Source organism: Nycticebus coucang, chromosome 5, assembly GCF_027406575.1.
Source record: "Nycticebus coucang isolate mNycCou1 chromosome 5, mNycCou1.pri, whole genome shotgun sequence".
Classification (NCBI taxonomy): domain Eukaryota; kingdom Metazoa; phylum Chordata; class Mammalia; order Primates; family Lorisidae; genus Nycticebus; species Nycticebus coucang.
The window spans coordinates 72,845,077-72,868,046 of NC_069784.1; the positions used below are offsets into that span (position 1 = coordinate 72,845,077).

Sequence of the window (22,970 nt, forward strand, 5' to 3'; positions counted from 1 at the left end):
ATCTTATTTTGAAGTAAAAAAACAAAACGGGAACAAATGCAATCACACTGCCTCATGTGGCCCGCAGGCCGCAGTTTGAGGGCCCCGGTATGGTTATAGCTTGTTAAATGCCACTTATTTAGCATTTCCTGTGATTCAGTGGGTGGACAAAGGACTTTGTGTGCGTGTATCATTTAATCCTCACAACAGCCCTTTGTGCAAACATAAATGCATACGATTTATAAAGAAATGAATAAGGAATATCATTTTTGCATAACAAGGGAACTGAATCTGAGAGACTATATAATTTGTGATAACTCAGAGGGTAAAGTAGAAGTCACACAGTCCCTAAGTGGCAGATCTGGAATTTAAATCCACATTTGACTCTTAACCAGCATGCTGTTTTACCTCTTATGTGGATATAAGAAAGCAAACCTGGACAATTATTAACTACAGTTTTTTGAAGTATTAATCTCTGAAAATATGCATGATTTTAATTATTTTTCAATGTTATTTTAGCTAACTAGTGGTTAGGTTATGCTTTTGTATAAATGAGAATATAAATTAGCTGTTATGTTAAAAAAAATTTCTGTCACCAAAATCTCTAAATGATACAGAAACCAACTTAGGCCCTTGGGCAATTTATTGGTTGGTTTGGATATTTTCAATAATAATCTTATTTCTGATGTTTAAGAAATAATATCCTCTGTATTCCTTTGCCAACCAGCAGTCACAGAGAATTTTCCAAGATGCCAAATTATAGAAGAAACCTTTTTAAAAAATTGCTTCAAATGTGATAAAACTGAGTAATGTAGAGGATAAAGAGGCAATTATTTGAAATGTCTGTTTCTAAAATAAAAAGTAGAGATTTAATTCTAAACTGCTGAAATGAAGCAGAATATCTGTAATCTTTTAGTTCCATTAATATAATGATATATTTTATACACCCTCACGTTGTTAGGCATTAATCTTCCAGAAAGGTTATATTATTCCGAGGGGCTTTGAATCAACAAAACACTTTGTATTGCGTGGACATTATATAATGAGTTTTGTCTTTTTGTAGGCCATAATATAGCCTTGGTGCTAGCTTCTCTCCACTTAGGTCTCTGCCTATTGGGTTTTGAACTGAACTGTGGGAAATGGTTTGATTTTGCGCATGTGTTTATGTGTGTGTGTGTGAGAGAGAGAAGTGAGGGTGTGAGTGAGTGCACGCATGCAGGTGTGAGAAACCATTTCGCTTGTTGGTATTTGACAGGATTGGCTGCTATTCCCAGGTTTTCATGTCTTCCACCATAATGTTTCTTATACTTTGGCTAAAATACCTATTATAAGCCTGTGATGAAAATTTTATTCGTATTTTGCAGGTGAAGAAACCAAAGTGTAATGTGTTTTAATTACTTGTCCAAAGACCGCCAGATACCGAGTAAAACAGCTGATTATCACGCATCTGTGTCCCTGACTACCAAATTTTTCCACTTAAGCTATATGTTGGATCCACACACAGTTCCTTCAGTCTCACAACCTGCTTGTAAGATAAAATTTCAACGACTCACGCACTTATTGTTCAGATGGAGAAACCAAAACAAAGTTGGAACAATTAACATTTAACTCTTTTCTAGGCACCGTGCTAAGTGCTGGAGTTATAATAGTGAAATAGGCATAGACCACACCCTGTGGAGCTTGCAATGTAGATATTATACTGGAAGTAATTTTTGCTTTGTACCACAGTATCTTTATTAGTTTTTACTGTAATGAGATACCATCCCGAAACTTAGAAGCCAAATAGTTCTTCTGATCTGCCAGCGCAGTTGATCTTTGCTGGATTTGCTCTTGCATCAGTGATTAACTGGAGGCTTGGTTGGAGGCTAGAGGATCTAAGTTGGCCTTGTTTACATGTTTGCTGATTAGGAAGCTGTTGGCTGAGGTGATAAGGAAAATTGGGCCATTTATTTCTCACAAACAGGCTATCCTAGATTTTTCACATGGCAACTAAATTCTCAGAATGGCAAGAGTGTATGTACATCTCAATGTACAGGTTCTTTTCAGATTTTTGTTTGTGTAATGTTTGCTAATATCTCTTTAGCCAAGGAAGTGACAAGGCCAAACCCAGAGTTAGCATGAGAGGTATACTAAAGGGCATGGATGTAAGAAGGGGAAGAATTTATTGCAGCCTACCACTGTCAGGAACCATCAAGAGTCTGATTTTACCTCACTTGCAAACTAACTGATCAGCTTACCACAGTATTATGCTTGTTGGTAGAAGACACAAGATTCCTTAAGTCAGAAACAAAAGGTAGTTTATTACTCACAATCACAGCACTTTCTGAGTCAGAGCATTTTTTCCTAAGTACCAATTCCCATAGGATGACGCAAAGATGGCCAAGTTACATTATTGCCCACAGACTGGGTTGTGTTACAGGAAAGGATCATTGAGATTAGAGAACAAGAATCTTTTATGATGGCTGGTAAACATGTCTGTCCTTTGCTATAGAGAGAGATATTATTATACTGGGCACTGGACACTGTTATCTTCTATGATTGTAGTAAACCTGCCCTTTGCTCTTGAAGGCCGTAGAAACATCCTTAAAAAGAAATTTTAGAACAAAGGGCACTTATCTCACAATATATGCAGAAATCCAAGAGACCCATGGAAAACTGTCTGTACCTGGGGGCAGTTGGAGACCCCTCTTATATGGAGCTGTAGGGGTGGGTAAATTGTCCAGCTTGTCCAGAGGGCTTTGGTGAGTTAGTGTCCTTTGGTATGAACTTCAGGGGTGGGGCTAACTAGGAAAGTCCTTTGTGTCCTTTGTCTTAGGAGTATAGGAGGGGGAGGAGGGGAATGGTTCCCTGGGGCTGCAGTAGGCCTCACAACAGCATGGTATTAGTCAATGAGTTAGACCAGAGACTTCTTTTATAAAAGCGCAAAGTAGTGCTGGAAGGAAAGAAGAGATGAGCTTGGGAGTCAGATCTGAATTTGAATCTAGTGCCAAGAACTGTCTTTATCTGTTTACCATTGTATCCCACAGTACCTGGTCAATAGTAGGTACTATTTTAATTAACATTTGTGGAGTTAACCATCCCTTTCACTATCTGTGAGTGTGGGCAATTCATTTTACTACCACAAATCTGTGTTTTTTCCATTTGTAAATTAATGACTATCAATCACAGCTCATGGGATAGTTTGGCAGAACTGAAATGAGATAAGGTGTCTAAAGCACTCAGTGCTAGTATCTGACACACAGTAGACTTTTAATGATGTTAGCTGTTTCCCTCCTTGGACTAACCTGGGGTTCCTGCCATGCTCTGCCTAGCCTTTGGTGTGAGGAGTGGTCAGTTCGTCCTTAGGATCACCTACCTTTGACAGGTCAGAATAACATGTTGGCTTCATCTTTTCCCACCTTTTCATTTTTGGATCTGACTCTTTTTCTCTGGCTATGACATTGTAGTAGCCGTGTAAGTTCTTTCCTCCCCTGGCTGTCTCTTTCCAAACCATTGTGCAGGTGACTGACTTTCCCTCTGTGCTCAGGTATTCCAGAGTACCTTGCTGACTGCCTGCCAGGCCCCTGGAGTGACCTTCACAGCATCTCATCTTCATTCATTCACCCCTTTTGTTGCTGATGTTGCAGCCACCCTGTCCTTCAAGCACACACTATTTCACCTCCACCCTGTTGCACTTCTCAGCTTTGCTAGTGGCCATTCTTCCCACCTCTCACATCCAGTTCTTTCATCTTCCAAGGTTTATCTAACCAACAAGCAAGATGTCCCTCATGAGGGTGGCAAGGTGTCCCTCTGCCACCTCCCTAAGTTCATATGCCGGGTCCCACTTTTCTGAAATCTTAAAACTTTCAGCTTATGGGCAGTGCCTGTGGCTCAATGAGTAGGGCGCCGGCCCCATATACTGAGGGTGGTGGGTTCAAACCTGGCCCCGGCCAAACTGCAACAACAACAACAACAACAAAACCCAAAAAACAATAGCCAGGCATTATGGTAGGTGCCTGTAGTCCCAGCTACTTGGGAAGCTGAGGGAACAGGATCACTTCAGCCCAACAGTTTGAGGTTGCTGTGAGTTATGATGCCACTTCACTCTACTGAGGGGTGACCAAGTGAGACTCTGTTTCAAAAAAAAAAAACAACTTTCAGCTTATTTCCTCAAGGAACTAAATAAAGATCATTGTATTGTATAATGTGCCCCTATGTGTAATGTGCTTGCATGTTTTTGGCCTAAACTTTCAGAGAAAAAAATCTTTTTGTTTTAGTTTTTGAATTCAAATTTTTATTTGTTTATATTTAGGTACTTGTTTTTGTATTATAAAGGAATTTTAGCATTTATTTTTTAGCATAGAGTTATACTTTTAATACATACACATAAATCAAAATCAAAAACACTTGTATAGGTATAGAATTATTACTACCCATGTATATATAATGCACATCCTTATTTTTCCCCTCAAAAATTTGGGCAAAAAGGTATGCATTATGCGAGGTACAATATGGTACACTCCATGTGTTGCACTCCCATTACCAGTAACATCTGAGAGGGACAGTGACTGGCCAAGCTCTGGAGAAGTTCCATTAAAGTTCTGTTGAACACAATTGAGTGAGGAAGTATTAAACCAGAGATAGCAGGAGAAATTAGGTGCCTTGTGGGTTTGAGTGAGTTTGTGATAGGTAGGGATGAGTCAGCCTCTTACCCATGCCCTGGGAAGCCCCTCTGTCAGTGAGGACACATAAGATGTGTGCATGCAGCCCTGGGCTGTGAACCACCCCGTAAGTCTGGAAGCCGTTGGTTGGCATTTGCTACTTGCAGCTTGAAGCTCCATAACGCCTACACTTGGCCAAGGAAGCAGATGTCTTGCCTGTCTAACATAGCTTCGTGTGTGTGTTGGTAAAGTGATTCAAATATGACATTTGGAAAATTAAATATTTGAGCATCTTTTTCCGTTACAGCCTCAATGTGCTTCTGCCTATGTAATTTTTAGAGTTGAGAGAAGGGCCTGAAGCCCATGATGAAAACAAAAATCTGTGTTCTGTGTATTTCTATAATCATACTGTCTAGTTACTACTGGATTAAAACAGTATAAAGGGTTATTAAATGAGTATGTAATTAGAAATAAATGCTTTTTTAAATTCAATAAGTCACATACCTACTGTTTTCTAGACAGATTCAGTCTGAAAGGAGATACAGACAATAAATAATTGCAATGTAGTATAATTGGCACGTGGGGTGTGAGGTGGTGTTTGGGGATCAACCCTTGTTTTTAATCCCTCGTTCCCTCTTCAGCATGCTCATTAGGAACAATGATATTAACTTCCATTAATGGAGCATTTACTGTGCTCCAGATACTTATTCTGAACGTGCATCACTTAATTGTCTGAAGAAACCAGTAAGATGAGTATTTTTTTTTTTTTTTTTGAGGCACAGTCTCACTTTGTCGCCTCGGTAGAGTGCTATGTCATCATAGCTCACAGCAACCTCAGACTCTTGGGCTGAGGTGATTCTCTTGCCTCAGCCTCCTGAGTAGCTGGGACTACAGGTGCCCACCACAACACCCAGCTGTTTTTAGAAACGGGGTCTCACTGTAGCTCAGGCTGGCCTTGAACTTGTGAGCTCAGGAGATCCACCTGCCTCAGTCTCCTAGAGTGCCACCGTGCCTGGTCTAAGATGAGTGTTGTTATCACCTCCATTTTAAAAATAAAGCAAAAGCCCAGATTCACTAAAGGCACATGAAGAGCAAATATGTAAGAGCTGATGATAGCCTCAGAATAAAGCTAGGCTTTATTCCCAGCCTGCTTCTCAGCCTGCCTTGAGGCAAAGAGTGGGTGGCTGGGGAGCAGAGGTATGTTTGAGGAGTGGATTGGAGGAGGTGGAATGGACAGGCTGTACACGGAAGATAGAGTCAGCAGAACATTGTGGTGGATGGGTAAGGAGACCAAAGGCTTACTAGAGTGTGGCTCCTGGCTCGAGGGTCAGGGGTTGTGAGAGCAAGAAGCAGTTCATGCTAAGCACAGGCCTGAGGCCTGGAGGGGTTGGGAGAAGAGCAGGCACAGGCATTTTGAAGGAAGCTGGACCACTGAGGGCAGGAGTGAGGGAGGCTGAGTAGTGGGTGTTTGTGTAAGTCTTTGAGAAATCTCTTTTGCCATTCTGATTTTTGCTTCCTCAGAATTTTCCCCCTAAGGATGGTCATATATACGTGTGTATCTGTTTAACATACTAGTTTGTCTTATTTCCTGAGAAAGTGTCTTGTAAAGACTTGAAGGGAGGAAATAGTACTGCTGATTTTAAAACATATACATCAAATTGTTGTTAAGTTATGTTGTTTCCTATTTGGTTTTCTGTACTTTTCATTAACATTTCTAATTCTTAGGACTCACATGCAGAGACGTGTGGTGGTGTTATGTAAAGGATAAAGGGCAGGGCAGCACTGATGGTTGTTTTGCTTCCAGCCCGAAAGACAGCAGCTCCTGCCTGTATTCCTAGCCTGCTTCTCAGCTTGCCTTGAGGTTGCTTCCAGTAAATTATCTTTTTGCTTAAAAAATAACATTAATAATGAAAAAGAAATGTACTTTGGGCTCAGCGCCTGTGGCTCAAGCGGCTAAGGCGCCAGCCACATACACCTGAGTTGGAGGGTTTGAATCCAGCCTGGGACCGCCAAACAGCAATGACAGCTGCAACCAAAATATAGCCAGGCGTTGTGGCAGATGCCTGTAGTCCCAGCTACTTGGGAGGCGGAGGCAGGAGAATCGCTTGAACCCAGGAGTTGAAGTTTGCTGTGAGCTGTGATGCCATGGCACTCTACCCAGGGCAGCTTGAGGCTCTGTCTCAAAATAAATAAATAAATAAAAAATAAAATAAAATAAAAAATAAACATACTTTGCAAACCATCAAATGCCCTGTGAATATCAAAGGACTTCCGGGGTCAATGTGTGTCTGTCCTTTGGCGCATGCTGCAGCTTTCTTTTTTTTTTTTTTTTGGTAGAGACAGAGTCTCACTTTACCGCCTTCAGTAGAGTGCCATGACGTCACAGGACTCACAGCAACCTCTAGCTCTTGGGCTTCCACGATTCTCCTGCCTCAGCCTCCCGAGCAGATGGGACTACAGACGCCCGCCACAACGCCCGGCTATTTTTTGGTTGCAGTTCAGCCGGGGCTGGGTTTGAACCCACCACCCTTGGTATATGGGGCTGGCACCCTACTCACTGAGCCACAGGCGCCACCCTTGCTGCAGCTTTCTTAGAGACACATTCTGAGCAGGTACTGGGCCTGGTGCTGTAATTAGGATCTGCTCATTTGATCTGCAGTAATACTGCCACAGTCTGATTACCACTGTCATCAAACGTTAAATCTTAGGTGGAAGTAACTTACACTTAATCTCCTTTTCAGGGAAAAAAAAAAAAAGAAAAAAAAAACTCAAAATCACTCAGTACCATATAGTATTTTGTTTTTGGCTTACCTTTTTGATGATTGCTCTAAGCATATGAATGTCTGCTACTGTCCTAAATAGCAAAGCATTATTCTGCAGTTATTTAATTGGTGCATGAATGTCACTAAAATTAAATCTTGTGATGTTCAATATTTTCCATAGTCAATTATACACTGGCCTGTCCTATGATTAATTACTTTGCTTGAGGCCAAACAAGCACTACCGAGTCTGTGATTATTGGGAATTTATGCTGAAAACACCAGCATTGCTAATGTGGCATGTTTACACATGGCTGTGTTCTTTCCTTCACCCTGACCTCTGTATTACACATGTAACTGCAGGGGAACCAGAGTATCATTCTTACGATATATTAGGATTATTTATTAATATTATATGGTAAACTGATCATTGCCTTCCATCAAATGAACATTTTTGTTAACATTCAATTTTCTATAACCTATTTGTAGAAATCATTAAGCAGAAACAATGAATATTAGGAATTAAAGTGTATGGCTAGAGAATTAGATTTTATTCAGCTTAGGATATTATGGGGAGCCTAAGAAGGGAATAAAAAAAACAACTAAAGAGGGCGGCGCCTGTGGCTCAAGGAGTAGGGCGCCGGTCCCATATGCCAGAGGTGGTGGGTTCAAACCAAGCCCCGGCCAAAAAAAAAAAAAAAACAAAAAAAAAAAAACAAACAACTAAAGAAGCTTCTTATGGGCAGATTAACAAGGCTATGGGAGAGTGATTCAGATGTATGCTGCTTTAAAGAAGTTTATTTCCTTTTTTGTTTGAGTTCCAATGCAAAAACATCAAGGAAACAATTTATTTGCAGACTGTAGTCAACTCTTTTCATCATATTTGTTGGAATTTTGAAATGAACAATTCTCGACAATAGGAAAAGTTAATAATCCAGGTCATTAGGATCGTTTTATTACTGCTATATTTTCTTTCTGATGATAAATTTATTATACTCCATGCAACTGTTAAATAATTTGCCTCTAATTTTTTTAAATTTATTTATTTTTATTGTTAAATCATAGCTTGTACATTAGTGCAATCAAGGGGTACAATATGCGGGTTTAATACACAATATGAAATATTCTCATCAAACTGTTCAACGTAGCCTTCATGGCATTTTCTTAGTTACTGTATGTAGGCATTTGTATTCTGTATTTATTAAGTTACGCCTGAACCCATTCTAAGAAGCACCATAGATGTGGCCCCACTCCATTACCCTCCCTCCACCAAAACCTCCCCACTCCCTTCCCCTTCCTTGGCCCTTTCCCCATAGTCTTGTGCTATATTTGGGTTATAGCCTTCATGTGAAAGCTATAATTTAGCTTCATAGTAGAGCTGAGTACATTGGATACTTTTTCTTCCATTCCTCAGATACTTTGCTAAGAAGAATATGTTCCAGCTCCATCCATGTAAACATGAAAGAGGTAAAGTCTCCATCTTTCTTTAAGGGTGCATAATATTCCATGGTATACATGTACCACAATTTGCTAGTCCATTCGTGGGTCGATGGGCACTTGGGCTTCTTCCATGTCTTCCATGACTTAGCAATTATGAATTGGGCTGCAATAAACATTCTGGTATAGATGTCTTTGTTATATTGTGATTTTTGGTCTTCTGGGTATAAAACTAGTAAAGGAACTATAGGATCGAATGGCAGGTCTCTAAGTATTCTCCAAACATCCTTCCAGAAGGAACTTATTAATGTGCATTCCCACCAGCAGTGTAGAAGTGTGCCTTTTTCTCCACATCCACGCCAACATCTCTGATTTTGGGATTTTGTGATGTGGGCTACTCTTACTGGGGTTAGGTGATATCTCAAAGTAGTTTTGATTTGCATTTCTCTGATGATTAAGGATGATGAGCTTTTTTTCATGTGTTTGTAGATTGTGCGTCTGTCTTCTTTAGAGAAGTTTCTCTTCAAGTCCCTTGCCCACCCTGAGATGGGGTCACGTGTTCTTTTCTTGCTAATACATTTGAGTTCTCTGTGGATTCTAGTTATTAGACCTTTATCGAAGGTATAACCTGCAAATATTTTCTCCCATTCTGAGGGCTGTCTGCTTGCTTTACTTACTATGTTCTTGGCTGTGCAGAAGCTTTTTAGTTTGATCAGGTCCCAGTAGTGTATTTTTGATACTGGTTCAATTGCCTGGGGAGTCCTCCTCATAAAATATTCACCCAGGCCGATTCCTTCAAGAGTTTTCCCTGCACTTTCTTCAAGTATTTTTATAGTTTCGTGTCTAAAGTTTAAATCTTTTATCCAGTGAGAGTCTATCTTAGTTAATGGTGAAAAGTGTGGGTCCAGTTTCAATCTTCTGTAGGTTACCAGCCAGTTTACCCAGCACCATTTGTTAAATAGGAAATCTTTTCCCCCCTGAATGTTTTTAATTGGCTTGTCAAACATCAAATAATGGTAAGTATCTGGATTCATCTCTTGGTTCTCTATTCTGTTCCAGACATCTACTTCTCTGCTTTTGTGCCAGTACTATGCTGTTTTGATCACTATTGATTTATAGTACAGTCAGGTCTGGTAGCGTGATTCCTCCAGCTTTGTTTTTATTGCTGAGTAATGTTTTGGCTATTCGAGGTTTTTTCTGATTTCATGTAAAACAAAGTATTTTTTCAAGATCTTTAAAATATGACAATGGAGCTTTAATAGGAATTGCATTAAAATTATATATTGCTTTGGGTAGTATGGACATTTCAACAATGTTGATTCTTCCCAGCCATGAGCATGGTATGTTTTTCCATCTGTTAATGTCTTCAGCTATTTCTTTCCTTAATGTTTCATAGTTCTCTTTGTAGAGATCTTTCACGTCCTTTGTTAGGTATACTCCCAAATATTTCATCCTCTTTGGCACTACTGTGAAAGGAATAGGGTCCTTGACTATTTTTTCCACTTGGTTATTGTTGGTATATATAAAGGCTACAGATTTATGGGTGTTGATTTTGTAGCCTGAGACACTGCTGTATTCCTTGATCACTTCTAAAAGTTTTGTAGTAGAATCCCTAGTGTTTTCCAGATATACGATCATATCATCTGTGAAGAGTGAAAGTTTGATCTCTTCTGACCCTATGTGGATACCCTTGATCGCCTTTTCTTCCCTAATTGCAATGGTTAAAACTTCCATTAAAATGTTAAAGAGCAATGGAAGCAATGGGCAACCTTGCCTGGTTCCTGATCTAAGTGGAATGATTTCAATTTAACTCCATTCAATACGATATTGGCTGTGGGTTTGCTGTAGATGGTCTCTATTAGTTTAAAAAATGTCCCTTTTATACCAATTTTCTTAAGTGTTCTGATCATGAAGGGATGCTGTATATTATCAAAAGCTTTTTCTGCATCAATTGAAAGATTCATATGGTCCTTATTTTTTAGTTTGTTTATGTGTTGAATTACATTGATAGATTTACGTATATTAAACCACCTTAAAACCCTGGGATAAATCCGACTTGGTCATGGTGTATAATTTTTTTGATGTGTTTTTGGATTCTGTTTGTTAGGATCTTATTGAGTATTTTAGTATCAATATTCATTAGTGATATTGGTGTATAATTTTCTTTTCTTGTTGGGTCTTTCCCTGGTTTGGGGATCAAGGTGATGTTTGCTTCATAGAATGTGCTGGGTAATATTCCTTTTTTTTCTATATTTTGGAAGAGGTTTAGTAGTATAGGTACTAGTTCTTCTTTAAAGGTTTGGTAGAATTCTGACGTAAAGCCATCTGGTCCTGGGCTTTTCTTTTTAGGGAGATTTTGTATAGTTGATGCTATTTCAGAACTTGATATATGCCTATTCAACATTTCCACTTCATTCTGGCTAAGTCTTGGTAGGTGGTGTATTTCCAGGTATTGGTCGATTTCTTTCAGACTTTCATAGTCTGAAAGATTTCTTTCAGAGTTTCTTGTAGTATTTGTTAAGGATGTTTTGAATTTCTGAGTGGTCTGTTGGTATTTCATCTTTACCATTTCTGATTGATCAAATTAGAATTTTACTCTTTTTTTCCTGATTAGGTTGGCCAAAGGTTTATCTATTTTATTGATCTTTGCAAAAACCAACTTTTGGATTTATTGATCTGTTGTATAATTCTTTTGTTTTCAATTTCATTTAGATCTGCTCTGATTTTGGTTATTTCTTTTCTTCTGCTGGGTTTGGGGTTGGAGTGTTCTTCCTTCTCCAGTTGCTTAAGTTATTAACTTCCTCTCTTTCCGTTTTGTTGAGGAAGGCTTGCAGTGCTAGAAATTTCCCTCTTTGCAGTATCCCAGAGGTTCTGGTAAATCGTGTCTTGTTTGTTGTTTTGTTCCAAAAATTTGGTGATTTCCTTCTTAATCTCGTCTATAACCTATCTATCCTTCAGCATAAGGTTGTTTAGCTTCCATGTTTTTGTATGGGTATGTAGGTTCCTGTTGTTATTGACTTCAACTTTTATTCCATGATGGTATGAGAAGATGCAAGGAATAATTTCTATGTTTTTAAATTTGCTGAAGTTAGATTTATCGCCTAATATGTGGTGGATTTTGGAGTATGTTCCGTGGGCTGATGAGAAGAATGTGTATTCAGTTTTGTTGGGTTGAAATGTTCTGTAGATGTTTGTAAAGTCCAGGTGTTGAATGGTTGAGTTCAAATCTAAGATTTCTTTGCTTAGCTTCTTTTTGGAGGATCTAGCCAGCACTGCTAAAGGGGTGTTAAAACCTCCAACTACAATGGAAGTGGAGGAAATCCAGTTGCTCATGTGTGTTAGAGTTTGTCTTATAAATTGAGGTGCATTGTGGTTGGGTGCATAAATATTAATAATAGAGATCTCATCATATTTGAGTATCCATCCTTATCCTTAATTAGTTTGGTTGGTTTAAAGCCTATTGTGTCTGTGCACAGGATTGCTACACCTGCTTTTTTCTGCTTTGCATTTGCCTGTAATATAGATGACCATCCCTTCATTCTTGAGTCTATATTTGTCTTTTAATGTAAGATGCGATTCTTGTATGCAGCAGATATCTAGCTTGAGTTTTTGTATCCAGTCAACCAACCTGTGCCTCTTTAGAGGACAGTTTAAACCATTCACATTAATTGAGGATATTGATAAGTGTTTCGAGAGTCCAGTGGACGTTTTTAATCCTTTTGTGACTGTGGAAGTTGGAATTTGATCAAAATTTTCTGGGTGAGTTTACTTTTGTGGTGGAGGCTTATGTTGGTCTTTATGGAGGATAGGTCTGAGAATATCCTGGAGAGCTGGTTTAGTTATGGCAAATTTCTTCAACATGTGAATGTCATTGAAGTATTCAATTTCTCCATCATAAATGAAACTGAGTTTAGCTGAGTACAGGATCCTGGGTTGAAAGTTATTTTGTTTTAGGAGATTAAAAGTCAATAACTATCCTCTGCTAGCTTGAAAGGTTTCAGTAGAGATATCTGCAGTTATTCTAATATCCTTCCCCTTGTAGGTAATGGTTTTCTTTCGTCTGGCAGCTTTCAGAATTTTCTCCTTCGTATTAAGTTTAGCGAAATTGATTATGATGTGTCTGGGGGATGTCTTATTCGGGTTGAGTTGTGCTGGAGTTCTGAAACTGTCTGCTATCTGAATTTCAGAATCTCTTGGCATGTCTGGAAAGTTCTCCTTCATAATCTCATGGAGAAGAGACTCTGTGCCTTGTGAAGCCATTTAGTCGCTTTCGGGGATCCCTATAAGACGAATATTGGTTTTGTTCGAATTATCCCAGAGCTCTCTGAGAGAGTGATCTGTTTTTGTCCTCCATTTCTTTTCCTCTTTGAGAGTTTGGGAGTGTTTGAAAGCTTTGTCTTCAATGTCAGAAATCCTGTCTTCTGCTTGCTTTGTTCTGTTTCTGAGGGATTCTACTGTGTTTTTCAGATTGTTGAGGGATGCAACTTCTTGTCTGAATGTGTGAAAATCTTTGGTCATTTGGTCTTTGAATTTGTTGAATTCTTGAGATATCTTTTGGGTTACTGCTTGGAGTTCTAATTCGATCTTATTTGCTATCCAGATTCTGAAATCTCAGCTATTTGTTTGTGCATGGGATCTTGTGCTGTGTCTGCCCCATTGATCCTTGGGGGAGTTGATCTACTCTGATTATTCATATTGCCAGAATTTTTCTGTTGATTTTTCCTCATGATTGTTTTTCACCATTGCCTCTGGCCTTCCTCAAAGTTGGGGAGTGTCTCTCCAAGATTAGACCCCAGTGGGATCATTCTATTGTTGCTTGATCTTTATAGGGAGTGACCCTGTGTAGTTCCTCTGGGGCTGCTCCAGCTAGGGAGTTCTGGTTGTGGAAGCAGCTCCGGCGTGTTACACACCCACATCCAGCAACAGGGCAGGAGGTGGTGCGCACGGTTCTGGGAGTGCCTGGTGCCCAGTGACTTTGACACAGAGAGCCCAAGACTCCAGCAGTCTCTGGCCAGGATAAGGGCTGTGCGCAGAGGCAGGGAGGGCTCCAGAGGGCACGCGAGCGGGCCAGTGTGGAGGCTGGGAGGACACAGGAGTGAGGACGCAGGGATGCACGGTTTCCGCAGTTCCTGGTTAGGGCATGCAGAGGCCTGGTTGGTGCGGGGTCGCGGCACAGATCTTATGGAGTTCCGGGCAGTGCCAAGCCCAGGAATTTGAGGTTGCTATGGGCTGTGACACCACGGTACTCTACTCAGGGCAACAGCCTGAGCCTCCAGTGTGCCAAAACTGTCTCATTCCGCCCCTAAGGGTTAAGGCTGTAAGGCAGCTCTGTCCTTGCCTTTAGGCTGCTCATCACTAGGTTACTAGGTCCCGCCAGATCCTTGCTCTTGGATCCTGAGGGCGGAGCTTGCCGGGGCAGTTCTCTTACACAATGGCTCCCTGCAGCCCAGCTCAGTGGCTCTGTCTGGGGCCCCAGACAATGCCCAATGTTCTCCGCACCCCTGCTCAAGCTCTCTCCAAGGCAGTTCAACTGAATGCCAAGTCCAGAAACACCAAAGCAGTTCACAGGTAAGGCCTTTCCGGTTTGCCGTCTCACTGCTGCTTGTATTTACGGTTGCCGGCGTGATTAGGTCGATCGAACACATGCAACCACTTGCCAGTTTCCCACTGTTTTTGTCTTCCTCTTGGGGTCCAGAAGTCCTTGCTGACTCCCTGTATCCTCAAAGGGATGATTATAGGCAGATCCCACCAGCCAGAGATGTCTGGACTCTTACCTCCCCAGACTCACCGTGCCCAGTTGCAGGGAAGCTGTTACTCAGTCACCATCTTTAATCTCTCCCCTGCCTCTAATGTTTTTATCTTGAATATTTTCCAAACATCTACTCTGCATTTAATTTTTTTTTTATTTTAGCTGGTATTAATATGTTAATACACTAGCGTTGCTTTCTTCATGAATAAATGTACTTCTAGTATTTTTTTTTTGTAGTGTCCGGGTTTGAACCCACCACCTCTGGTATATGGGTCCGGCGCCCTACTCCTTGAGCCATAGGCACCACCCCTGCTTCTGTATCACCTTTATTAATGCAGTAAGAACAAATAAACTTCATGGTGGATCATTGTGCCAAATGGTGTGCACAGTTCACTACTTTCTCAATCCCATAGACATACACTGAGCATCTACCATAGGCAAACAAATGTCTGCTGGGTGCTACAAGGGTTACAAAAGCATCACCACTAGAGCTTCTGTACAGAAATGATGGTTGATACCTCAGGAACATATGATGAAATTGTATATGAAGAGCGAAAAGAGAGAGCAGGAATAAAAAATGTCTGTAATCAGAACCTAAAGGATGCCTTTACTCACATGTCAGGAAAAGCGTGAGAAGATTGCCAAAGGCACTGAGAAGGAACAGTTGATATACTGGGGTCGACTCCCAGGGTGTATATTTTAGTCAAATTCAGAAAAGGTAATGATTTCAACAGAATGACATATTCTGTTACAGATCAAAAAGGATTCATAAAAATTCAACAAGGTGGTTTCCTAGAGTCTTGAGAAAGGAAACCAAACTCTCAAGGGGTGATACGTGTATATAAAACTACTTAAAGTATGGTTCATGCACCCAGGGCCACTCTGCAAAATGCTTAACTGTTCACACTGATGAGCTATAGAATGTCTATCAGTGTGTTCATTGGTGTTCTGGTAAAGGTTCTGCATCTTGTCCTGGACAGACTTCTTTGAGTAGCACCAGTACATTAATAGGCAATATAGGTTAAGTATGGTGTTCCATTTTTAGATATAATCTATAACTCCATTGCTAGGTAACACAAATTATGATTATCTATTTGAAATGCTTTTGCCGTTTTTTAGACATTATATGAAACTTTTGAGAATTTTCTTTCTAATATTTCTTATCAGTATTATGGCATTTTTTTATTATTAAATCATAGCTGTGTACATAAATGCGATTATTGGGCTCCATACACTGGTTTTATAGACCGTTTGACACATTTTCATCACACTGGTTAACATAGCCTTCCTGGCATTGTCTTAGTTACTGTGTTAAGACATTTACATTCTACGTTTACTAAGTTTCACATATACCCTTGTAAGATACACTGTAGGTGTAATCCCACTCATCACCCTCCCTCCGCCCAGTGCCCCCCTCCCTCCCCTTCCTCCTATTCTTAGGTTATAACTACATTATAGCTTTCATGTGAAAGCCATAAATTAGTTTCATAGTAGGGCTGAGCACATTGGATACTTTTTCTTCCATTCTTGAGATACTTTACTAAGAAGAATATGTTCCAACTCCATCCATGTAAACATGAAAGAGGTAAAGTCTCCATCTTTCCTTAAGGCTGCATAATATTCCATGGTGTACGTATACCACAATTTATTAATCCATTCGTGGATGGTTGGGCACTTGGGCTTTTTCCATGACTTAGCAATTATGAATAGGCCTGCAATAAACATTCTGGTACAAATATCTTTGTTATGATACGATTTTTGGTCTTTTGGGTATATACCTAGTAGAAGAATTATAGGATTGAATGGCAGATCTATTTTTAGATCTCTGAGTGTTCTCCAAACATCGACCAAAAGGAATGTATTAATTTGCATTCCCACCAGCAGTGTAGAAGTGTTCTCTTTTCTCCACATCCACGCCAACATCTCTGGTTTTGGGATTTTGTTATGTGGGCTACTCTTACTGGAGTTAGATGATATCTTAAAGTTGTTTTGATTTGCATTTCTCTGAAGATTAAGGATGATGAGCATTTTTTAATGTGTCTGTAGGCTGTGTGCCTGTCTTCTTCAGAGAAGTTTCTCTTCAAGTCCCTTGCCCAGGGATCACTTGTTCTTTTCTTGCTTATATGTTTGAGTTCTCTGTGGATTCTGGTTATTAAACCTTTGTCGGAGACATAACCTGCAAATATCTTCTCCCATTTTGAGGGATGTTTGCTTGCTTCACTTACTGTGTTCTTGGCTTCTGTGCAGAAGCTTTTTAGTTTGATCAGGTCCCAGTAGTGTATTTTTGAATCTGCTTCAATTGCCCGGGGGGTCCTCCTCATAAAATACTCGCCCAGACCGATTTCTTCAAGGGTTTTCCCTGCACTTTCTTCTAGTATTTTTATAGTTTCATGTCTTAAGTTTAAATCTTTAATCCAGTGAGAGTCTATCTTAGTTAATGGTGAAAGGTGTGGGTCCAGTTTCAGTCTTCTACACGTTGCCAGCCAGTTTACCCAGCACCATTTGTTAAATAGGGAATCTTTTAACAAACATTCCCCACTGACTGTTTTTAATTGGCTTGTCAAAGATTAAATAACAGTAAGTAGGCTGGATTCATCTCTTGGTTCTCTATTCTGTTCCGTACATCTACTTCTCTGTTTTTGTGCCAGTACGGAGCTATTGTGATCACTGTCGATGTGTAGTATAGTCTGAGGTCTGGTAGCATGATTCCTCCTGCTTTGTTTTTATTTCTGAGTAATGTCTTGGCTATTCGAGGTATTTTCTGATTTCATATAAAACGAAGTATTATTTTTTCAAGATCTTTAAAGTATGACAATGGAGCTTTAATAGGGATTGCATTAAAATTGTATATTGCTTTGGGTAGTATGGACATTTTAACAATGTTGATTCTTCCCAGCCATGAGCATGGTATGTTTTTCCATTTGTTAACATTTTCAGCTATTTCTTTTCTTAGAGTTTAATAGTTCTCTTTATAGAGATCTTTCACGTCCTTTGTTAGATAAACACCCAAATATTTCATCTTCTTTGGAACTACTGTGAAAGGAATAGAGTCCTTAAATGTTTTTTCAGCTTGACTATTGTTGGTATATATAAAGGCTACCGATTTATGAATGTTGATTTTGTAACCTGAGACACTGCTGTATTCCTTGATCACTTCTAAGAGTTTGGTAGTAGAATCCCTGGTGTTTTCCATATATACAATCATATCATCTGCAAAGAGCGAAAGTTTGATATCTTCTGACCCTATGTGGATACCCTTAATCGCCTTTTCTTCCCTAATTGAGGTGGAAAAACGTTTATTACAAAGTTAAAGAGCAGTGGAGACAATGGGCAACCTTGTCTGGTTCCTGATCTGAGTGGAAATTATTTCAATTTAACTCCATTCAATACGATCTTGGCTGTGGGTTTACTGTAGATGGCCTCTATCAGTTTAAGAAATGTCCCTTCTATACCAATTTTCTTAAGTGTTCTGATCATGAAGGATGCTGGATATTATCAAAAGCTTGTTCTGTATCAATTGAGACCATCATATGGTCTTTGGTTTTTAATTTATTTGCTGAATTATACTTATAGATTTACGTATATTGAACCAGCCTTGAGACCCTTGGGATAAAACTGACTTGGTCATGATGTATAATTTGTTTGATGTGTTGCTGGATTCTGTTTGTTAGGATCTTGTTCAATATTTTTGCATCTATATTCATTAGTGATATCGGTCTATAATTTTCTTTTCTTGTTGTGTCTTTTCCTGGTTTGGGGATCAGGGTGATGCTTGCTTCATAGAACATGTTGGGTAGTCTTCCTTCTTTTTCTACATTTTGGAATAGGTTGAGTAATATAGGTACTAATTCCTCTTTAAAGGTTTGGTAGAATTCTGACATGAATCCATTTGGTCCCGGGCTTTTCTTTTTAGGGAGATTTTGTATGGTTGATGCTATTTCCGTACTTGATATGGGCCTGTTCAACATTTCCACTTGATTCTGGCTAAGTCTTGGAAGGTGACGTGCTTCCAAGTTTTGGTCAATTTCCTTGAGATTTTCATATTTCTGAGAATAAAGTTTCTTGTAATATCCATTAAGGATTTTTTAATTTCTGAGGAGTCTGTTGTTATTTCATCTTTGTCGTTTCTGATTGATGAGATTAGAGATTTTACTCTTTTTTTTCCTGGTTAGGTTAGCCAAATGTTTATCTATTTTACTGACATTTTCAATAAACCAACTTTTGGATTTATTGATCTGTTGAATAATTCTTTTGTTTTCAATTTCATTTCATTCTGCTCTAATTTTGGTTATTTCTTTTCTTCTACTGGGTTTGGGTTTGGAATGTTCTTTCTTCTCCAGTTGCTTGAGATGTCCCGTTAAGTTGTTAACTTCCTCTCTTTCAATTCCCTTGAGGAAGGCTTGCAGTGCTATAAATTTCCCTCTTAGGACTGCCTTTGCCGTTTCCCAGAGGTTCTGATAATTCGTGTCTTCATTGTTGTTTTGTTCCAAAAATTTGGCAGTTTCCTTCTTAATCTCATCTCTGACCCAGCTATCATTCAGCATAAGGTTATTTAACTTCCATGTTTTTGTATGAGTATGCAGATTCCTGTTGTTACTAAGTTCAACTTTTATTCCATGGTGGTCTGAGAAGATGCAAGGAATAATTTCTATTCCTTTAAATTTACTGAGGTTAGACTTGTGACCTAAGATGTGATTGATTTTGGAGTATGTTCCGTGGGCTTATGAGAAGTATGTGTATTCAGTTTTGTTGGGATGAAATGTTCTGTAGATGTCTCTTAAATTCAGATGTTGGATGGTTAGGTTTAAATCTAAAATTTCTTTGCTCAGTTTCTTATTGGAGCATCAATCCAACACTGCCAAAGGAGTGTGGAAATCTCCAACTATTATGGAGTTGGAGGAAATCAAGTTGCTCATGTCTGTTAGAGTTTCTCTTATAAATTGAGGTGCATTCTGGTTATGTGCATAGTTGTTAATAATTGAAATCTGATCATATTGAGTATTACCCTTAACAAATATGAAGTGACTATTCTTATCCTTCCTTACTTTTGTTGGTTTAAACTCTATTGTATCTGTGAATAGAATTGGAACACCTGCTTTTTTCTGATTACCATTTGCGTGAAATATGGATGACCATCCTTTCACTCTGAGTCTATGTTTGTCTTTTAAGGTAAGATGTGACTTTGTATGCAGCAAATATCTGGCCTGAGTTTTTGTTTCCAGTCAGCTAACCTGTGCCTCTTTAGAGGACAGTTGAAGCCATTCACATTAATGGAGAATATTGATAAGTCTGGTAAATTTTGCTTATTGAGTTTTTCGACAGTTCAGTGGACATTTTTAATCCTTTCACCACTGTGGAAGTTGGAGTTTGATCAAAAGTTTCCGAGTGAGTTTACTTTTGTGGTAGAGGATTGGGCTGGTCTTTATGGAGCATAGGTCTGAGAATATCCTGAAGAGCTGGTCTGGTTATAGCAAATTTCTTCAACATATGATTGTCATGAAAGTATTTAATTTCTCCATCATAAATGACACTCATTTTACCTGGATACAGGATCTGGGGTTGAAAGTTATTTTGCTTTAGGAGATTAAAAGTCGATTACCACCCTCTTCTGGCTTGAAAAGTTTCAGCAGAGGGATCTATAGTCTTTCTAATAATCTTCCCTTTGTAGGTAATGGATTTCTTATGTCGACTGCTTTCAGAATTTTCTCCTTCATATTAACTTTAGTGACGTTAATTATGGTACGCCTGGGGGATGTCTTATTCGGATTGAGTCATGGTGGGGTTCTGAAACTGTCTGCTATCTGAATTTCAGAATCTCTTGGCATGTGTGGAAAATTCTCTTTCATAATTTCATGGAGAAGGGCCTCTGTGCCCAGCAAGGCTACTTCATCAGTTTCAGGGATTCCAATGATGCAGACATTAGCCTTCTTCAAATTCTCCCAGAGCTCTCTGAGAGAATCATCAGTTTTTGCTCTCTATTTCTCTTCCTCTTTGAGCGTTTGGGAGTGTTCAAAGGCTTTGTCTTCAATGTCAGAAATCCTTTCTTCTGCTTGTTCCACTCTGTTACTGAGGGATTCTACCGTATTTTTCAAATCTTTGAGGGCTGCAAATTGTTGCTTCAGTGCGTCAAAAGCTTTGTGGTTTTGTCTTTAAAGTCGTTAAATTCTTTAGACAACTTTTGAATTTCTCCTCGAATTTCTTTTTTTTTTGTAGAGACAGAATCTCACTTTATGGCCCTCGGTAGAGTGCCGTGGCCTCACACAGCTCACAGCAACCTCCAACTCCTGGGCTTAAGCGATTCTCTTGCCTCAGCCTCCTGAGTAGCTGGGACTACAGGCGCCCGCCACAACGCCCGGCTATTTTTTGGTTGCAGTTTGGCCGGGGCCGGGTTTGAACCCGCCACCCTTGGTATATGGGGCCGGCGCCTTACCCACTGAGCCACAGGCGCCGCCCTTCTCCTCGAATTTCTAATTCCAACTTTTGAATTGCTCCTCAAATTTCTTTCTTTTTTTTTTTTTTTTTTTTTTTTTGTGATTTTTGGCTGGGGCTGGGTTTGAACCCGCCACCTCCGGCATATGGGACCGGTGCCCTACTCCTTGAGCCACAGGCGCCGCCCTGCTACTCAAATTTCTAATTCCAAATTTTCCTCCATTCTGTTAATCTTGTTTGTAATCCATTCAATTTCTGACATCTCGGGCAGCTGTTTATGAATGGGATCTTCAGTTACATCTGCCATATCTTTCTTTGGGGTCGGGGGTTGATCTATTCTGGTTATTTATGTTACCAGAGTTTTTCCGCTAATTCCGCCCCATGATTGTTTTACACAATTTGATTTTTCCCCTGTAGCTTTGTCAAGGACCCGTATAGTGCTATGGCCTGAGAAACTGGGGCCCTGTTTGGTGTGGTGGGATAAGTGGTTCTGTCTTGTTTTCAGCTGGTCTCTGTTCGACCCTTGTGAAACAGTTACTCTGGGTTGAAGTCTCAGCTGTGGAGAAACACCAGCACTTAAGTCATCCTGCTACCCACAGGCAAGAATTGGAAAAGGAAAATCAACCTTCCTACAACCACACACCCAGGGCACCACCTGAATAGTCCTTGGGTGATTGGCTCAGTTCAAAAGGTCCAAATCAATTGTCTCAGCCAGCACCTGTCTCAGGTGGGAGAGTTTAAGAGGTCTCTGGCAACTGGATCGCAGGAGTCTGGTGACTACTCAGATATGGCTTGCTCTGGTGCTCTGTGGAGTCAGGAGGACCCACCCAGCAAATAGATCAGTCTGTGATGGTTGATGCCTCCTACCCCACCTTGTACCTCTGTCACACCCAGTCACTGATAGTCCCGCAAGACTGTGACCCAGTTGCCTCTAATGAAGAGAGGCACCTGCCTGAATCACAATGAAATCCATTTCTACTCAGCCTGGCCGCTGCGCTCTGCCTCTATCTAGCAGGGGTAGGGGGAGGGGGAGGTGAGGCCTGAGAACCTTGGGTGCTTGATGGGGGCCGGGGCGTGTTCACTCAGTTCCAGCCCCGCCCCTGATTGATGTTACTGACAGAACAGAACAGAATAACTTTGCAGTCCTTTTTTTCTGTCCCTGCTAAATTCCCCTGCAGAAGAGAAGCTGTTTGAGTTCCCAGAGCCTGCGCCTCAGGCCCTGTCTTTGCTCCTGCAGGTTTGTATTCAGTTAGCTGTCAATTCTAACCTCCTGTCTTTTTTTGTGTATAGGCTGACCATCCCCTGAGCACTGGGTGCGTCTTAGGCTCAGTAAGACTGTCCTCTGGGTCAGCCCCACACTGGGAAGTTCCCGGCTCTGCGTGTGCGTTTCTAGTCCCCATGCTCCACCCAGGCTGGTACCGCCTCAGGCAAACCCTTTACTCACGGGGCCTGCATTTCTGTCCCAGATGTGTTCCGTGGTGGTTGCCACCTGAGTAGATGCCCGGCCTTCTCTGGTTGCCCAGGGAGACAGGGAGTGTGGCTTCGGAATATCCAGGAGTGAGCCCTATTGTTGCCAAAAGACGGCTGCTGCTCTGCGCCTTGGGGCACTGCTACTCTGGTGTGGTTCCCTCTCAGCCAACCGTCCTCTCCTCACTCCTGTGCCACAGAATCAGCACTGAATAGCTGCAGTTTAGGCCCTGTCCACACCCCTCGAGAAATCACCCAAGAATTGGACTCCTGGGGGACAGGCCTCTAGACCTCAGAGTGAGAGTGGAGGGGAGTGCTGTGTGCTCAGAGTTGCAGGTAGACAATATATGCAGTTTTATACAGTTTTATGCCAGGCAAGAGAACGCCATGGCACTCTAGTAGGAGAAGTAGGTCCAGTTTTTAGAGGGTCTCTCCCGTGGAGTGTAGTGGGAGGACCTTTGACCTCTGCTCGTTTCTGGGGCACTCCTGTCCGCTTGTTGATGGATTTTG

At 40.5% G+C, this 22,970-nt stretch overlaps 1 protein-coding gene across 4 annotated transcripts in view; it reads left to right on the top strand.

The window, feature by feature from the left end:
• Positions 1-22,970, top strand: part of KLHL32 (kelch like family member 32) — a 267,924-nt gene that overhangs the window by 67,200 nt on the left and 177,754 nt on the right. Inside the window, exon 1 of one of the 4 annotated variants that reach the window (XM_053591511.1) lies at positions 8,805-8,845. The exons of the other annotated variants lie outside the window; for them this stretch is intronic. Within the exon in view, the coding sequence (XP_053447486.1) occupies positions 8,837-8,845 (9 nt within the window). The 5' untranslated portion in view covers positions 8,805-8,836. Of the gene's footprint in view, positions 1-8,804; positions 8,846-22,970 lie in introns of those variants that run through there. 4 annotated transcript variants of the gene reach the window in all.